The following is a 19,349-nucleotide window of genomic DNA, read 5'->3' on the forward strand; positions in this document are numbered from 1 at the left end:
TAACACAATGAATGAATGCACGTTTTATTATTTGCAGTTCTATACCTTGATTTATGCTTTTGTAGAACGACGTTTTCGTTAGCCAAAATTATTAGTATTATTTACGTCTAAGTTACTCCCTTTTCTGTCACCTTGTAGGAGGTTAATTGTACTGTTAAGTAACTTGAACAATAACCCTTAAAAACTGCATGAAAAAACATATTGTGATAATGCCTGATAAAATATGGTGATATAATATTGTTTCCATCTGGCCCAGGCCGCTACGCCCCCCGCCGCGGAGGGGGTCGAGGGGGGGGCCGAGACCCCCAACGGCGTGGAGGGAGCGGCGGCCGTGCCCCCGGAGAACCCCACCATCCGCAAGAGTCTGGCGGCCATGCTGACGCCCTACATCTCCAAGAAGCTGGGCTCGGGCACGCCTGCAGAGGTGGGTGGAGCTAAATGATCCTTATTTATCACTCCTGCAGAGGTGGGTGGAGCTAAATTATCCTTATTTATCACACCTGCAGAGGTGGGTGGAGCTAAATTATCCTTATTTATCACACCTGCAGAGGTGGGTGGAGCTAAATTATCCTTTATTCATCACACCTGTGGAGGTGGGTGGAGCTAAATGATCCTTATTTATCACACCTGCAGAGGTGGGTGGAGCTTACCTTTATTTATCACACCTGCAGAGGTGGGTGGAGCTAAATTATCCTTTATTCATCACACCTGTGGAGGTGGGTGGAGCTAAATGATCCTTATTTATCACACCTGCAGAGGTGGGTGGAGCTTACCTTTATTTATCACACCTGCAGAGGTGGGTGGAGCTAAATTGTCCTTATTTATCACACCTGTGGAGGTGGGTGGAGTTTACCCTTTTATTAAAGCTGGGCTCTGGCACACCTGTTCAGGTCTGTCCAGGTGTTGAAGCTATAGTTTTGTCTTGTTGTCCAGGTGTTGAAGCTGTAGTTTTGCCTTGTTGTCCAGGTGTTGATGCTGTAGTTTGTTGTCTTGTTGTCCATGTGTTGAAGCTGTAGTTTTTTTGTCTTGTTGTCCAGGTGTTGAAGCTGTAGTTTGTTGTCTTGTTGTCCATGTGTTGAAGCTGTAGTTTTTTTGTCTTGTTGTCCAGGTGTTGAAGCTGTAGTTTGTTGTCTTGTTGTCCAGGTGTTGATGCTGTAGTTTGTTGTCTTGTTGTCCAGGTGTTGAAGCTGTAGTTTGTTGTCTTGTTGTCCAGGTGTTGAAGCTGTAGTTTTGTCTTGTTGTCCAGGTGTTGATGCTGTAGTTTGTTGTCTTGTTGTCCAGGTGTTGAAGCTGTAGTTTGTTGTCTTGTTGTCCAGGTGTTGAAGCTGTAGTTTGTTGTCTTGTTGTCCAGGTGTTGAAGCTGTAGTTGGTTGTCTTGTTGTCCAGGTGTTGAATCTGTAGTTGGTTGTCTTGTTGTCCAGGTGTTGATGCTGTAGTTTGTTGTCTTGTTGTCCAGGTGTTGAAGCTGTAGTTTGTTGTCCAGTAGCAGGTGTTGATGCTGTAGTTTGTTGTCTTGTTGTCCAGGTGTTGAAGCTGTAGTTTTGTCTTGTTGTCCAGGTGTTGAAGCTGCTCAACAGTAACTCAGAGAATCCGTACCTGATCTGGAACAACGGGACGAGGGCGGAGCTTCTGGAATTCCTGGAGGGGCAGCAGGAGAGCAACATTAAGAGGGTAACCAACGACCGTCAGGGTGCAGTTATCAGCAACATTAAGAGGGTAACCAACGACCGTCACGGTGCAGTTATCAGCAACATTAAGAGGGTAACCAACGACCGTCAGGGTGCAGTTATCAGCAACATTAAGAGGGTAACCAACGACCGTCAGGGTGCAGTTATCAGCAACATTAAGAGGGTAACCAACGACCGTCACGGTGCAGTTATCAGCAACATTAAGAGGGTAACCAACGACCGTCACGGTGCAGTTATCAGCAACATTAAGAGGGTAACCAACGACCGTCAGGGTGCAGTTATCAGCAACATTAAGAGGGTAACCAACGACCGTCACGGTGCAGTTATCAGCAACATTAAGAGGGTAACCAACGACCGTCACGGTGCAGTTATCAGCAACATTAAGAGGGTAACCAACGACCGTTTTGCACTCCGTAGCGCCACCAGGAGGCCACGTGGGGCACTTCGTCTAGTTTTCTGTCTGATTCCTTCCTGTCTGCCCTCTGGTTTCCTTCAGGGCGAGAACGACGAGAGCTTTGGGTCAGAGTTCCTGTTTACCGACCACGGCAAGGAGCTGATCGTGGGAGAGATCTTTGTCCGAGTTTACAACGAGCAGCCATCTTTCCCCCTGGAGGTCAGTCTGGTTATTACATAACCTTTATACAGTTTACAACGAGCAGCCGTCTTTCCCCCTGGAGGTCAGTCTGGTTATTACATAACCTTTATACAGTTTACAACGAGCAGCCATCTTTCCCCCTGGAGGTCAGTCTGGTTATTACATAACCTTTATACACGCACGCACGCAACGCACGCACGCAGGCATGCAACGCACGCAGGCACGCAACACAGGCACGCAATGCACACACACAACTATGCGACTCTGATTGGTTGGTTGTCCTCTGTGCGTCCAGTTCCCCAAGGCGTTTGACTCTGATTGGTTGGTGTTCCTCTGTGTCCAGTTCCCCAAGGCGTTTGACTCTGATTGGTTGGTGTTCCTCTGTGCGTCCAGTTCCCCAAGGCGTTACGTTGACTCTGATTGGTTGGTTGTCCTCTGTGTCCAGTTCCCCAAGGCGTTTGCGGCCAGCCTGCTGGACTATGTGGGCTCCCAGGCCCAGTACCTCCACACGCTGCTCACCATGAACCAGAGCACCAAGGTGGAGTCACAGCAGCACGCCGAGAGGCTGCGCTGGGCCGAGATGGCCCTGGAGGCGCTGAGGAACGTCATCAAGAACAACCCTGGTGAGTAGAGATGGCGCAGAGGAACGTCAAGAACCCTGGTGAGTTAGTTAGCGTTAGAGTTTAGCCCTAACCACACCAAAGGGTCACCGTGCAACTCCTCGGGTCCAAACGGTTGCAAGGAGTTAACGCTAAAACCGTCTCGACGTTGGTGTGGTTTGGGCTTTAGGGAACGTCATGAACACATGGTGTTACACACGACACCGTGGTGTCGAACAGATCGGCGATGTTCGGAGGTCTTTTCTGATTGTCCGGTGAGTGCGGCGGGAACGTCGGTCCTGTCTAGAGCAAGTATGGACCTAATTTTAGCTCGGTTAGCATTAACGCTGATACGTTAGCATTAACGCTGATACGTTAGCATTCAAGATGGAAGCCAATTCCGGATGCGCTTCATAGTAAAATAGCCTGAAATCACTCGGCACCACCACTTTTCTACTTTTGTACCAGGGCAGTGGTTCCCAAACCTTTTAGCCTGTGACCCAAAAGAGAAATGCTGAGTCTCCCCCGGGACGCAGACTAGTGAAAATAGCAGCTCTACAAGCTCACAACGCCCTGCTTCGCACCACGTTGTGAGCTTGTAGATCAACGGGTCGTTTCCAGGAAGCAATCTGATTGGTTGAAACGGCCTTCTAGTCGTGGGTTAAAACCAGCACCGTTCACCACCTATAATCAAAACAAAGAATTCAGCTGCTCTGTTTTTCCAGAGTGCAGCAAACTGGGTGGCTAGGCTAGCTAGTTTCTTGGGACATTTGTGGTCGTAGTGACTACATCTGTCATTAGAAAAAACATGTTTTTTCAGCGATTGTCTTCGTTTTAAGGGTAACTGTTAATTGTGTTTTATTTCTACAGGTTCTGAGACGGAGTGTATTGGACATTTCAAGCTACTGTTCTCGTTGCTGCGTTTCTACGGAGCTGGGAAAGTTCAGCAGCTGGCCCTGGAGGTACAGTAAACATTACTGTAAACGTTGCCGTTATCTCTGGAGGTACAGTTCACACTACTGTAAACGTTCATTTCTGGTTTCTGTGCGTCACTGCTCAAGGACCCCCGGGTCCTCGCACCCCCCCCCCCCTTTTTTTAAGATGCCCCACAAATTTTGTAAAATCCTAGACAGTTTCAGAAGACATTTGTAGAATCGTCCTCAGGTCTACATGGGTTAAACAGTGTGTTATGGCGCCCTCTACAGGTGGTCAACACTGTTATTATTATTATTATTAAACAGTGTGTTATGGCGCCCCCTACAGGTGGTCAACACGGTGACGTGCAACCAGGAGTGTGTGGCGAACATCGCAGAGTCGCTGGTCCTCGCCAACCTTCTGCTGCTACTGCACTCTCTGCCTTCTAGTGAGTTATCTATGTGGTCTAGTTCTACTGCTGCACTCTCTGCCTTCTAGTGAGTTATCTGTGTGGTCTAGTTCTACACTCTGCCTTCTAGTGAGTTATCTATGTGGTCTAGTTCTACTGCTGCACTCTCTGTAGAGCAGTCAGGACTCATTACTCATATAATGTTGTTCTTGTTGTTTTTCTCTGTCTCTTTCAGGTCGACAACTGGTTCTGGAGACCCTGTACGCCTTGACCTCCAACACTAAGATCATTAAAGAGGCTATGGCTAAAGGTTGGTCAATAAACACTAAGATCATTAAAGAGGCTATGGCAGTAAATAAATAAACACTAATTAAATAAGCTACAGATGTGCCATTTGAGAACAATTTAGGCATTTATCAGACGCTCTTAATCCAGAGCGATTTACATTAAGCAAGAACAAACTGTAACTCCACCCCCCTGTTCTTTAACTCCGCCCACCTGTCATGTGACTCCGCCCCCTCTCCACAGGTGCTCTGATCTACCTGTTGGACCTGTTCTGTAACTCCACCCACCCTCAGGTGCGCTCCCAGACCGCAGAGCTGTTTTCCAAGATGACCTCGGACAAACTGGTCGGACCCAAGGTGAGGAAAACCACTAATGTGTGTGACTGCACAGTGAGGACGCTTCGCTTCGCCGCTCTCGCCTATGCTTGCATTCCTAAAGATATCCATGTTTTATTTTATTTTTTTATCTCTACAAGTGGATCCTAGATACTTGTAAACGGATGGGACTGTTTTTGTTCTTTAGATAGAAGCTTTTGCCTACTCCAAAATACACTTTTTGTTACCTCCAGTGAATGGGTACGTGGCACTAGCTAGCTACATATAGCTAACTGGCTCTGGATACTTGGCAAATAACCAGCCATGACCCCAGCAATCTCTTCAGAGGACTTTCAGAAGCTGCTTCAAAAGATTACATTCCTGGAAACGGAATTACACCTTTTAAGAGTGAATTTGGGAGTAAAACATGGGAAAGAGAATCATACGGAGAATAAGACATTCGGCTGGAGTACCCTCGGCGCAAGGCCAAAGGACTCGAAAGAACGTAAAACTGTGAGTAATTCTCCGCCTGTTATCAACCCTATCTCCACGGTGATTACGAACAGAGATAACATGAAAGGACGGTTAAGTGGAAGGACTCGGAGCCCTGATAAGACCAGCTGGCCTACGCTCCCAGCCCGACCCAAAACCACCCCTCCGCAAAAGAAAAATGTGAAAAGTAAATCAAAATCCACGCCTCCCCAAAGGGAAATTATGTTGTCAAATAGATTTAGCCCTCTGCTGCCTGTTGATAGTGGGCCATCAGATAACCGTGTCAACGCCACTCCGAGCACGGTAAGATCTAAGAGCCACTCAGAAAGACGAGCAAATGGAGAGGAATTTACTGAATTTCTGATTGTCGGCGATCAGGCTGTAAAGTATCTTAAAAGCAACAAAAAGATAAAGGTTTTATGTTTTCCCAAAGACACAGTCTCTACTATAGGGGAAAGAATTGAAAAGATTGTTCTGGCTCATCCCGTGGTAAAAACGCTGATACTGCACATCGGTGCACGTGATGCGGAAAAAGGAGAATCTGAAATCCTAAAACAGGATTTCAGTGCCTTATTGCAAGACCTGAGCACTGTGTCTAGCATTCTTGATGTTGACATTACGATTAGTGGCCCACTGCCCCCGATGACAGGCAGTGAGCGTTTCAGCAGATTGTTTGCACTCAACAAATGGCTCTCAACGGAATGCACAAGAGAAACACCCCTGCAAAAATCATTCAATTTTATTGACAATTTCAATTTTTTTTGGGACAGAAGACATCTCTTTGTAGACGCAACACACCTAAACAAGCTGGGTCTTAAATTATTTTCCACCAACATGCTTCATAACATGAAGCATCCCTGTCAACTCTCCAAACTGGCCAGTAACGTGTTACCTGAAAACATGAATTGGGAGAGAAAACTCACAGGGCGTGAAGTCACAGCGCCCCCTGGGGGAGAAAAACTCACAGAGCGTGAAGTCACAGCGCCCCCTGGTGGAGGAAAACGCACTGAGCCTAGAGCGCCCCCTGGTGGAGGAAAACGCACAGAGCGTAGAGCGCCCCCTGGAGGAGGAAAACGCACAGAGCGTAGAGCGCCCCCTGGAGGAGGAAAACGCACAGAGCGTGGAGTCACAACACCCCCTGGAGGTGAAAAACTCACAGAGCGTGAAATCACAGCGCCCCCTGGAAGAGTAAAACTCACAGGGCGTGAAGTCACAGCGCCCCCTGGAGGAGTAAAACTCACAGAGCGTGAAGTCACAGCGTCCCCTGGTGGAGAAGAAACATCAGAGCCTAGAGCGCCCCCTGGTGGAGGAAAACGCACAGAGCGTAGAGCGCCCCCTGTAGGAGGAAAACGCACAGAGCGTGGAGTCACAACACCCCCTGGAGGTGAAAAACTCACAGAGCGTGAAATCACAGCGCCCCCTGGAAGAGTAAAACTCACAGGGCGTGAAGTCACAGCGCCCCCTGGAGGAGTAAAACTCACAGAGCTTGAAGTCACAGCGTCCCCTGGTGGAGAAGAAACATCAGAGCTTGAAGTCACAGCGACCCTTGGAGGAGAAAAACCCACAGAGCGTGAAGTCACAGCGCCCCCTGGAGGAGTAAAACTCGCAGAGCGTGAAGTCACAGCGCCCCCTGGTGGAGAAGAAACATCAGAGCTTGAAGTCACAGCTTCCCCTGGTGGAGAAGAAACATCAGAGCTTGAAGTCACAGCGTCCCCTGGTGGAGAAGAAACATCAGAGCTTGAAGTCACAGTGTATCCTGGTGGAGAAGAAACATCAGAGCTTGAAACATCAGAGCTTGAAGTCAAAACGTCCCCTGGTGGAGAAGACACATCAGAGCTTGAAGCGTCCCCTGGTGGAGAAGAAACATCAGAGCTTGAAGTCACAGCGTCCCCTGGTGGAGAAGAAATCACAGAGCATGAAGTCACAGCGTACCCTGGTGGAGAAGATACTGAGGAATTTCTAACTCCCTCACCAATACATCTCCTCTCGTTCACCCCGGGCATGGTGGACCTGATAAACATTGGAACAAAGTCGACCCCCCTTAACAGACGAGTTTACCGACTGACGGCGCCCCATATGTCAAGCCCAGCTCCAGATTGCCTAGAAAATACATTTGATAACTGATATGAACAGGGTCCATTATGCGCAGCAACAAACATGTATGGACCCCATGCTTCTAGAAAGCCTGGTGTTTCAATCATTGCACAGGTTGAGGTTCACAACATTTCTACTGTTATTTCAAATAGAGTGTCCAACACAAGGAGTGGTCTGGAGAGAGAATGCTGTTTGGTCACTGTACCTCACAGGCATCACAGCCCCCAAAAATGTGACAACAAGCTTAACCTTGCCTTGTTTAACATCAGGTCACTAACAAATAAGTCCTCCTCTGTAAATGATATAATCTGTAAAGAGAAGCTAGATATAATCTTTCTAACAGAGACATGGCTTGGCTCGGATGGAGCTGTTCTCCTAGCGCCAGCCTGTCCCGCAAACTACAGTTTCATTCACTCTTTTCGTAAGGCTAAGAAAGGAGGTGGACTGGCAATAATTTTTTCAGACACGTTAAAATTCAAGGCTCTGACCCTTGGCAGCTTTACATCCTTTGAATACCAGGCCACTACACTACTTGGTCAACCCTCTATGCCAATGATTAGCATTTATCGCCCGCCAAAATGCAGTAAAGCAATATTTCTAACAGAAATATCAGAACTTTTATCTATCTGCTCCACTAACTATGACAGAACTCTTATCTCAGGTGATCTTAATCTTCACCTGGATGATACTACAGATGCTGTGGCTATGGGCTTCTTAGAGTTATTGCACTCCTTTGAGTTTATCCAACATGTTGTTGGGCCTACACATAAACATGGGCACACTCTGGACCTGGTGATTTCTAGAGGGCTGAACATCACTGTGGAAAGGACTATTGAAAGGCCTGAGCTATCAGACCACTATTTGCTGTGTTTTAATATGACTGTCTCTGATCTAGAGAAAAACATCACGGAATATACCATAAAAAAGCGTTTTTTTAGCTCTTCTGCAGCCGACGAGTTCTCTCGTCATCTGGGGCCCCCCCTGCCCGATACCCCCCCAGTAAATGATATGGTTCAAATTTTTAATCTTAAACTAGAGTCAGCTCTTGATATAGTGGCTCCTTTGAAAACAAAAAAGAAACATAACACCAGAATAACACCCTGGATAAATGAGCATACACGCTCACTGAAGCAAGAATGTCGTAGAGCTGAGCGAGCGTGGAGAAAAAACAAACTCACCATCCACCTAGAGATTCTTAAAAAGTCAACAGTCGCCTATAACAAAGCCTTGCGTCTAGCAAGGCAGGCATATTTCTCTGGCATTATTAATGAGAACAAGAAAAATGCCAGAGTCCTATTCTCTACCATTGAACGACTTTTAAACCCCCCCCAGTCCTACAAGCAGTCATTCCCGGCCTCTAAAGCTAAGTGTAATGAGTTTGCATGCTTTTTTGATAACAAAATCTTTAACATTAGAGCTGATATTATGAATGGTGCTGCTGCTAGCGCAAACCCTCAAACAGCAGCTAATGGTCCCAGAGTAGATCTCTCCAGGGGGAGCCTATTAACGTTCTGCGCAATTGATGAAGATGAACTCCGCAAAACCATATCACAGATGACATCATCCTCCTGTTCATTGGATAAAATTCCCACCACCTTTCTCAAAGAGGTCTTGGACAGTGTGATTGGAGATATCCTAAAAATTGTAAACAGCTCTCTACAATCAGGTGTCTTCCCAGACTCACTGAAGACTGCTGTAGTTAGGCCCCTACTCAAGAAACACAATCTTGATCCCTCTGTTTTGGGTAACTATCGACCCATTTCAAATCTACCCTTTCTGGGCAAGGTTTTAGAAAAATGCATCTTTCATCAATTGGATGTGTTTCTACAGAACAATAATGTGCACAACAAATTCCAATCTGGCTTTAGGAAAGGTCACAGCACAGAAACAGCACTTGTAAAAGTAATTAATGATCTTAGGGTGTCTGCTGACAAGAAACATGTATCTGTTCTCCTACTCCTAGATCTAACGGCTGCATTTGACACGATTGATCATTCAATTTTAATACAGCGTCTGGAACACTGGATAGGCCTGTCTGGTACGGCCCTGTCCTGGTTTTCCTCCTACCTATCAAACAGAAGTTACTTTGTCAATCTAGCCGAGTTTGACTCAGACAAACACGACATCAGCTCTGGTATTCCACAGGGCTCGATTCTTGGCCCTCTGCTTTTCTCCTTGTACATACTGCCATTGGGCGAACTCATTACCAACCACGGAGTCAATTTTCATTTCTATGCTGATGATACCCAACTTTATCTTTCTGTGGCTCCAGATGATCCCTGTGCTTTAGACCCGCTGTTGACCTGTCTGTCTAGCATCAAATGTTGGATGAGTGAGAACTTTCTCAAGCTAAACGAGGATAAGACAGAAGTTCTCATAATCGGTTCTAGTGAGCAGAAAGAATCAATAATAAGCAGACTTGGTAACCTGACTGTAGAAAGTAACAGTAAAGTAAAGAACCTGGGGGTTATTATTGATTCTGAATTGAATTTCAATTCACACATTAATCATGTTACCAAGATTGCCTTTTTTCACCTTAGAAATATTGCACGAATCAGAGCCTATTTGTCCTTGGACGATGCAAAAACGCTAATCCACGCCTTTGTTTTTTCTCGGCTTGACTACTGCAATGCACTCTTTTCAGGACTGCCTAAGAAAACAACTGACAGACTACAACTTGTCCAAAATGCAGCAGCCAGAGTTTTAACTAGAACTAAGATGAGAGAACATATGTGACACAGGCCAGCACTTTGGTCCTCAACTCGCCAGCATGAAATGGTCGAAATGGTCGAAATAAAATCGTTTTTTTTTTTTATGTGATTTTCTTTTTTTTTCATATTAACAGAGTTTGAATGTTGAAGAAGGTTTTTATTCCAACAGATTGTTCATTTGGGCAAATTAAACGTATACATTTATATGTCAAAGTAGGCTTGTTTTTTAACAATGTTTTGGGGCCAGGGAAGCGCAGTTCTGAGATTTGCATGTTGTTTTCGATTGGTCCTGGGATCTCTTTGTCCTGAGGTTTCACGCTCTGGTCACCGCCCATTAGCGTGCTTCTGTGTTTGTAAACATGGCTATAGTATGGAGGAGCTTTTGGGTTATACTTTACAGGAAAATAAACAAAACCACGTAGCTACTCAAATACGCTTCCCAGCCTGGAGAATAGACTTCCACCATCACACAACAACAGGCTAACAGCTAGCTAGCCTAGTTAGCTAGCTGTCTGTGTGTCGTGTGTTACTAAACACATGTTTTCACTCCTAAAATGTATAAAACTAATGAAACGTTGCCCGTTAGTATTGCTTCATAGCCATGGAAGAGTGTTGCGCGTTGCTTCTTTTTTTCCTCCTCCACACGCAAAGAGCCAAAACCACTCGTCTTTTCTTTAAATCATAACGTCAAAATATGGCCGTTGGTACTGTTAATTCAACATCCGGTGAGGGGAGGATACGGATTGTGTATGGAAATCAGCGCATACAGTGGGTGGGCTTTAGACCGGATGTAAGCCTTGCACACTAAATAGAAACCAGGCATGTGAACGGATGTTTATTAAAAATAGCAAATCTACAAGCGCACAACGCATCATAGCCTGATTCGTCGGTTTTATTTATCTAAAATACTGGGTCAATTGTCTGACTTTGATTGCTTAAAGTATATAAAATGGTGTAGCCTCCTGCAGCTATTTACAACACAATGTAAAAGCATTGGTCTAAAACTACATAGCCTATATCCATTGAAAACTCAGTTAGCCTACTAGTTACTTTTTAGATTGTATTATTACAAAACATACACTAAACAACTTAGTCCTACATTTCTTTACTTTAACTCAAGTAAAACAGTGTGTCCACTCAACTGTCATTGACAGGTAACCTAGTGGGGGAGTGGTTAGTGGGTGGGGGAGTGATTATGCAAGACATTAGGGGTGTGGACAAGCATCTATTGTCACACCCATTCCAGAGGTGCTCAAATCTGAAGAATCTTTGAAGGGAAATTTCTCTACTTTGCATCTGTATCTCTTATCTGTTTCAACAAGTTTTAGATGGTCATATCTCCTTCAATTATTGTCCAATTTCATTGAATGATACATCATATGAAAGCTTACATTCTGTACTTTAATAATCTGTAATAATCTGTAATCTGTAAAAATCGAGTTGAGGACCAAAGTGCTGGCCTGTGTCACATATTACTCCAGTTTTGGCATCACTGCACTGGCTTCCGGTTGTTTTTAGGATTGATTTTAAAATTCTTTTACTTGTCTATAAAGCTCTCAATGGTCTCGCACCTTCCTACCTACATGACTGCCTGCCTAAATATGTCCCAAACCGCCCCCTAAGGTCTTCCACTGCCGGCCTGCTCGCTTTGCCAAAAAAAATGGCAACTAAAAAACACGGGGAAGCAGCTTTTTGCTTCTACGGGCCGTCGGTATGGAACAAGCTCCCACTGTACCTTCGTCAGGCAGCCTCTGTAGACATTTTTAAAGCTCAGCTCAAGACCCACTTCTACAACATTGCTTTTAATTGATCTTTTATTTTTTATTTTTTGTTATTCATGTCCTCACTGCATTACTGCTTGTTTTTAATGTTGTTGCCATGCTTTTCTTTTATCCTCCATTTCTCTGTAAAGCACTTTGAGCTGCATTTCATGTCATGAAAGGTGCTATACAAATAAAGTTTTATTATTATTATTATTATTAATAATAATAATAAAGATCCTGGTGCTGGGGGTGACGGAGGCGTTGCCTGGCAACCGGACCGATGTGGAAAGCTGATTTTAACCCTGTGAGAACCACTGATATAGAAACATGAGGGTTTTAACCCTGTGAGAACCACTGATATAGAAACATGAGGCTTTTAACCCTGTGAGAACCACTGATATAGAAACATGAGGGTTTTAACCCTGTGAGAACCACTGATATAGAAACATGAGGCTTTTAACCCTGTGAGAACCACTGATATAGAAACATGAGGTTTTAACCCTGTGAGAACCACTGATATAGAAACATGAGGTTTTAACCCTGTGAGAACCACTGATATAGAAACATGAGGTTTTAACCCTGTGAGAACCACTGATATAGAAACATGAGGTTTTAACCCTGTGAGAACCACTGATGTAGAAACATGAGGTTTAACCCTGTGAGAACCACTGATATAGAAACATGAGGTTTAACCCTCATGTTTAAGCCCTGGGGGACCCCCAGACCCCTCCAGAACCCCTGCGGGTCCCTGGACCCCACAGTAAAAACGTGTGTGTACCCCCCCCCCCCCCCCCCCCCTCCCTCTCCAGGTGCGTCTGACGTTGGTGCGCTTCCTGCCGGGCGTGTTCATGGACGCCATGCGGGACAACGCCGAGGCGGCCGTGCACATCTTCGAGGGAACGCACGAGAACCCCGAACTGATCTGGAACGACGGGTCCCGAGAGACGGTGTCCACCACCGTACGAGAGATGATGATAGAGTAGGAACACTCACACACACACACACACACACACACACTCACACTCACACTCACACTCACACACACACACACACACACACCGTACGAGAGATGATGATAGAGTAGGAACACACACTCACACACACACTCTCACACACACACACACACACACACACACACACTCACTCACTCACACCACCTGTTGGGTTAGCTAGTATTATTCAGGCCTACTAATTTGGAGAAGAGACAGTTTAAACTACGTCTCACGGATGTGAAATAGCAGCAAATATGAAGAACACAGCCATGGAGCAGTTTTAATAATGTGTCAGGCGCCTTAAAGCGAGTTGTTGACATTGTTTGACATGTTTTTGTCTCTTCCAGACACTTCAAACTGCAGAAGGACAATCCAGAAGTCAACTTTAGAGTAAGTTGAACAACACACAGACACCAGAGAGAATATTAACACTGTTTCTTTCAATCGCCTGTATCTCCTATTCCTTGTCCCATGTGGCATTTTTGGTCAAAACAAGGTTTATTCCACGGCCCAGAGCAGACTCTGTGTTTCCTTCTATTAATAATAATAATAAATAATAATAAAACTTTATTTGTATAGCACCTTTCATGACATGAAATGCAGCTCAAAGTGCTTTACAGAAAAATGGAGAATAAAAGAAAAGCAAGGCAACAACATTAAAAACAAGCAGTAATGCAATACATGAATAACAAAAATAAAAAAATTAATTAAAAGCAATGTTGTAGAAGTGGGTCTTGAGCTGAGCTTTAAAAATGTCTCCAGAGGCTGCCTGACGAAGGTACAGTGGGAGCTTGTTCCATGCCGACGGCCCGTAGAAGCAAAAAGCTGCTTCCCCGTATTTTTTAGTTGCCATTTCTTTAGGCAAAGCGAGCAGGCCAGCAGTGGAAGACCTTAGGGGGCGGTTTGGGACATATTTAGACAGGCAGTCATGTAGGTAGGAAGGTGCGAGACCATTGAGAGCTTTATAGACAAGCTTTATTAGACTCTGTTACCTCCATTTGGTCCAAAAGACCTGACCGCGCATCGTCCAACTTCCTAGTATAATTATGATCAATTCCAGAAGTCTGGAAATGTGGCTTTTCAAGCTGAACTGGGGAAAATGCCGGCATGAATTATATAATTTGTCAATAAATGCTAGCGCTGTATAGAGAGAGATAAACGTACAATTAGTAAGTTTATCTAATGTGTGTGTGTGTGTGTGCGTGTGCGTGTGCGTGTGTGTGTGTGTGTGTGTGTGTGTGTGTGTGTGCGCGTGGTCAGCTCCCAGAGGACTTCACGGTGGCGTACGGGGCGGGGCAGGGGGAGATGGAGGTGGGCGGAGTCTTCCTGAGGATCTTCATCGCCCAGCCGGGCTGGGTTCTACGGAAACCACGAGACTTCCTGGTGTCGCTGCTGGAGACGCTGACGGAACTACTGGAGAGGAACCACCCTAATGTAGGTCCACACTCACACACACACACACACACACACACACACACACACACTGGAGACGCTGACGGAACTATTGGAGAGGAACCACCCTAATGTAGGTCCACACACACACACACACACACACACACACACACACACACTGGAGACGCTGACGGAACTATTGGAGAGGAACCACCCTAATGTAGGTCCACACACACACACACACACACCCATACACACTGGAGACGCTGACGGAACTATTGGAGAGGAACCACCCTAATGTAGGTCCACACACACACACACACATCTTTATTTGTATTCACATTTTACAAGAAATTTCTTGAACACAAACAATAGTGGATGCGCAAACTTGATAAAACTCTACAACAAGTGCTTCAGGATACAGATCACGGGTACAGGTAGCATCTCCTTCTCCATATATGGTCAACTGACAATTATTGCAGACACTGAACAGAATTTTGCCGATGCCTGATCAGCTCTCGGCTTATTGGGCATGTCTGCAATCTGCAGGCCCCTCACCACTGATTTGTGGACATTACAGAGGCTTCCAAATATGAACACAAGTAGTTTACATCTGTAGCCAAGCTGTATAATAGCATCCTTAAGACGCTGGTACTTAAGCACCTTGGTAAGGAATGCCTCTTCCAGACTGTGGTCAAATGTACATGCCACGCCCAGGCGGTGGTGTAACCGTCTGGGCACTCGACTGGTAATCCGGTCGCAGTGTGCCGCGGGTTCGACTCCCGAGCCCGACACGGCCTTTACTGCATGTCTTCCCCCCCATCTCTCTCCCGTTTCCTGTCAGCCTACTGTCTGTCCCTTCAAAAAACCAGTAAAAGGCGTAAGCCGCAAAAAAATATCTTAAAAAAAAAAAAAGAAATGTACATGCCACTTCCAAAATGGTCACTTCTCTACTGTCCTCATCAACAACAACAATATCTGGTGTATTAGCTGTGACATCTGGAAAAGCATCATTTTCATAATTGTACATGAACATGGCAGTTGAAACACGTGAGTGCTTATACATTTTGGCGGCTGATGAAACATATGAACTTATTATAGCTAATAGGTCAACAATTCTGTCGTGCCTAGCACTGTACATTCCCTTATATACAGTACATAGCAGCCATTAAGAATATGTGACAGTGTTTCTGTAACTGGAGTGTGGTCACGGTGCAGACACACACACACACATACACACACACACACACACACACACACACACACTGGAGACCCTGACGGAACTATTGGAGAGGAACCACCCTAATGTAGGTCCACACACACAAACACAGAGAGATTTTGTATATATCGTTCATCCATGCCTCTTTGACCCCTCCCACACCCAGGGCGAGGCCTTGGAGACGGTGACCACGGCAGCAGTGTGTCTGTCCCCTCTGTGTGACCAGGTGTCTGTCCTCTGTGTGACCAGGACTCTGTCCTCTGTGTGACCAGGACTCTGTCCTCTGTGTGACCAGGACTCTGTCCTCTGTGTGACCAGGACTCTGTCCTCTGTGTGACCAGGACTCTGTCCTCTGTGTGACCAGGACTCTGTCCTCTCTCCCGTCCACAGGGCGAGGCCTTGGAGACGGTGACCACGGCAGCAGTGTGCCTGTCCTCTGTGTGACCAGGTGTCTGTCCTCTGTGTGACCAGGTGTCTGTCCCCTCTGTGTGACCAGGACTCTGTCCTCTCTCCCGTCCACAGGGCGAGGCCTTGGAGACGGTGACCACGGCAGCAGTGTGCCTGTTCTCGTCCCAGAACCAGCTGTGTGACCAGGTCCCTCCCCTGGGTCACCTGCCCCGCGTTGTGGCCGCGCTGAACCACAAGAACAACGCCGTGCCCAAGAGCTCCATACGGCTCATCCACGTGCTGTCGGACAACGAGGTAACCTTTGACCCCTGACCTTTACCATTTAACCCCTGACCCCAGAGCTCCATACGAGGTCAATGTTCAACCCTGGAATATGTAATTAAATGTTGCCATCCTCTGTTCTAGTTAATTCATCCATCCATCCATCCGTAGGTCTGCTATTTTAGAAAAATCGAAGAACGACTGACATAGAAACATAGCTTTTTTTCAGAAAACTGTCAGGATGTAGAAGACATTTTTTAGAATCTGATCTCAGGTCAGAATGGGTTAATTAATTCAGTAACGTTCTCTCCTCTGCTCCAGCTGTGTGTTCGCTCCATGGCGTCCCTGGAGACCATCGGTCCTCTGATGGTGGGGATGAAGATGAGAGCAGACATGGCCGGTCTGGCCTGCGAGGCTCTGAACCGCATGTTCCAGAAGGAGCAGACCGACCTGGTTGCTCAGGTAACACCTCGTTAATATATACCTCGTTAATGCATACACCTGGTTAACAGCAGACTGCCCTGGTGGCTGCTCTCAGTAATGCATCAGGATGTCTGTAGTGTAGACTTGTTAATATTGTACTGTATTGTATTGTGTAGACTCAGACATATACACGTACTGTATATTAATATCCTCCAGGCTCTCAGAGTAGAACTGGTCCCGTACCTCCTGTAATGTACTGTATATTATATTATATTATATTATATTAATATCCTCCAGGCTCTCAGAGTAGAACTGGTCCCGTACCTCCTGAAGCTTCTAGAAGGAATCGGTCTAGAGACGTTGGACAACCCGGCAGCCACGAAGGCTCAGATCGTCAAGGCCCTGAAGTCCATGACACGTAGTCTGCAGTACGGAGAACAGGTACTGAATACTATACTACTACTGATACTGATACCTACTGCTACCTGAAGTCCATGACTAGGTGTAAACACGTAGCTATAGGTGTAATGTTAGAGTCCACAGAAGACATGTAAATATGAAATAAATGCTTAAACATGTAGCTATAGGTGTAATGTTAGAGACCACAGAAGACATGTAAATATGAAATAAATGCTTAAACATGTAGCTATAGGTGTAATGTTAGAGTCCACAGAAGACATGTAAATATGAAATAAATGCTTAAACATGTAGCTATAGGTGTAATGTTAGAGTCCACAGAAGACATGTAAATATGAAATAAATGCTTAAACATGTAGCTATAGGTGTAATGTTAGAGACCACAGAAGACATGTAAATATGAAATAAATGCTTAAACATGTAGCTATAGGTGTAATGTTAGAGTCCACAGAAGACATGTAAATATGAAATAAATGCTTAAACATGTAGCTATAGGTGTAATGTTAAAGACCACAGAAGACATGTAAATATGAAATAAATGCAGCTAGGTGTAATGTTAGAGACCACAGAAGACATGTAAATATGAAATAAATGCTTAAACATGTAGCTATAGGTGTAATGGTAGAGACCACAGAAGACGTAAATATGAAATAAATGCTTAAACATGTAGCTATAGGTGTAATGTTAGAGACCACAGAAGACATGTAAATATGAAATAAATGCTTAAACATGTAGCTATAGGTGTAATGTTAGAGACCACAGAAGTGAACCTTTTCAAGCCTGTTTTCTCAACTCGCTGTTTCTCTGCCAGACATTACTCTATAAGCCATATCTCCAAAACCGGTGGGTCAAACTGAACAACCAATAGGTCAATTGGAAGCTATGATTCCCTGCTTTCACATGACATGAATCTATGACTTAGCCTCAGTCAGAAACTGTCATGTGTCGCCTTGTGTTGACTTGTTTGTCCATTCTGTGTAAATTCTGAGCTGTTGACACGTTGCCTTTCAGGTAAACGAGATCCTGGCCAAGTCCACGGTTTGGAGTGCCTTCAAAGACCAGAAACACGACCTGTTCATCTCAGAGTCGCAGACCGCCGGATACCTGACAGGTATGATGATAACACCTGTTCACACCACAGGATACCTGACAGGTATGATTTTAACACCTGTTCACACCACAGGCGACCTGACAACAAGTAGTCTCGCGTGGCCAGACTGTTGCCTCTCACAATCTCCAAATGCTTCCCTCATACAGTCTGGAGCAACGGAAGCTCTGATCATGAGTAAAATATAAATGCTTCCGTCGTACAGTCTGGAGCAACGGAAGCTCTGATCATGAGTAAAATATAAATGCTTCCGTCATACAGTCTGGAGCAACGGAAGCTCTGATCATGAGTAAAATGTAAATGCTTCCGTCGTACAGTCTGGAGCAACGGAAGCTCTGATCATGAGTAAAATGTAAATTCTTCCGTCATACAGTCTGGAGCAACGGAAGCTCTGATCATGAGTAAAATATAAATGCTTCCGTCATACAGTCTGGAGCAACGGAAGCTCTGATCATGAGTAAAATATAAATGCTTCCGTCATACAGTCTGGAGCAACGGAAGCTCTGATCATGAGTAAAATATAAATGCTTCCGTCGTACAGTCTGGAGCAACGGAAGCTCTGATCATGAGTAAAATATAAATGCTTCCGTCGTACAGTCTGGAGCAACGGAAGCTCTGATCATGAGTAAAATATAAATGCTTCCGTCATACAGTCTGGAGCAACGGAAGCTCTGATCATGAGTAAAATGTAAATTCTTCCGTCGTACAGTCTGGAGCAACGGAAGCTCTGATCATGAGTAAAATATAAATGCTTCCGTCGTACAGTCTGGAGCAACGGAAGCTCTGATCATGAGTAAAATACAAAGCGGAAGTGGAGCCTCCTCTCCACTTCCGCGCACATTTATCCTAATATAAATAGAAATCATCTATAGCTTGCTGTTTGGCAGAAGTAGAAATATAATAAGGAATCCGTGAACGGAAATGCCAGCTTCCTTACTCGGATTCAGGACACTTCCCATAGACAGCCTGTTCATCCAAACAGAAAAGTCCTATTTAATTATATTAAAGGACGTCAAAATCACCAACATTGCAGCTGTAGGGAAATCTGTAAAGCGTTTGTTTCATAAAAATCCAGAGAAAAGACATGTTATGAGCTACTTCCTGTCAAGAAACTCCTTTCAGATGATTATTATTATTAAGTGTCAGAGTTTGGAAGCACTCGTTATCAGTAAAGGAACCTCCGGCTGCCTGCTGCATCAAAACAGGTGGTACACATGGGCCGTTGAGTGATATTCAACAAGCGCTTCCAAACGCCAACACTTTG

At 45.2% G+C, this 19,349-nt stretch overlaps 1 protein-coding gene across 1 annotated transcript in view; it reads left to right on the top strand.

The window, feature by feature from the left end:
• The window catches only part of dnajc13 (DnaJ heat shock protein family (Hsp40) member C13), a gene marked incomplete at its 3' end in the record, with an annotated part of 98,347 nt that overhangs the window by 76,369 nt on the left and 2,629 nt on the right, over positions 1–19,349 (top strand). Inside the window, exons 44-58 of the mRNA XM_080793251.1 lie at positions 257–424; positions 1,558–1,671; positions 2,185–2,301; positions 2,729–2,906; positions 3,753–3,844; positions 4,146–4,245; positions 4,442–4,516; positions 4,735–4,847; positions 12,675–12,844; positions 13,205–13,247; positions 14,118–14,291; positions 15,991–16,170; positions 16,459–16,599; positions 16,858–17,001; positions 17,989–18,175. Of these exons, the coding sequence (XP_080649377.1) occupies positions 257–424; positions 1,558–1,671; positions 2,185–2,301; positions 2,729–2,906; positions 3,753–3,844; positions 4,146–4,245; positions 4,442–4,516; positions 4,735–4,847; positions 12,675–12,844; positions 13,205–13,247; positions 14,118–14,291; positions 15,991–16,170; positions 16,459–16,599; positions 16,858–17,001; positions 17,989–18,175 (1,996 nt within the window). The remainder of the gene's footprint in view (positions 1–256; positions 425–1,557; positions 1,672–2,184; positions 2,302–2,728; positions 2,907–3,752; positions 3,845–4,145; positions 4,246–4,441; positions 4,517–4,734; positions 4,848–12,674; positions 12,845–13,204; positions 13,248–14,117; positions 14,292–15,990; positions 16,171–16,458; positions 16,600–16,857; positions 17,002–17,988; positions 18,176–19,349) is intronic.

The sequence above is a fragment of the Protomyctophum bolini genome (assembly GCF_963924005.1).
Source record: "Protomyctophum bolini genome assembly, chromosome: 21".
NCBI classification, from domain to species: Eukaryota; Metazoa; Chordata; class Actinopteri; order Myctophiformes; family Myctophidae; genus Protomyctophum; species Protomyctophum bolini.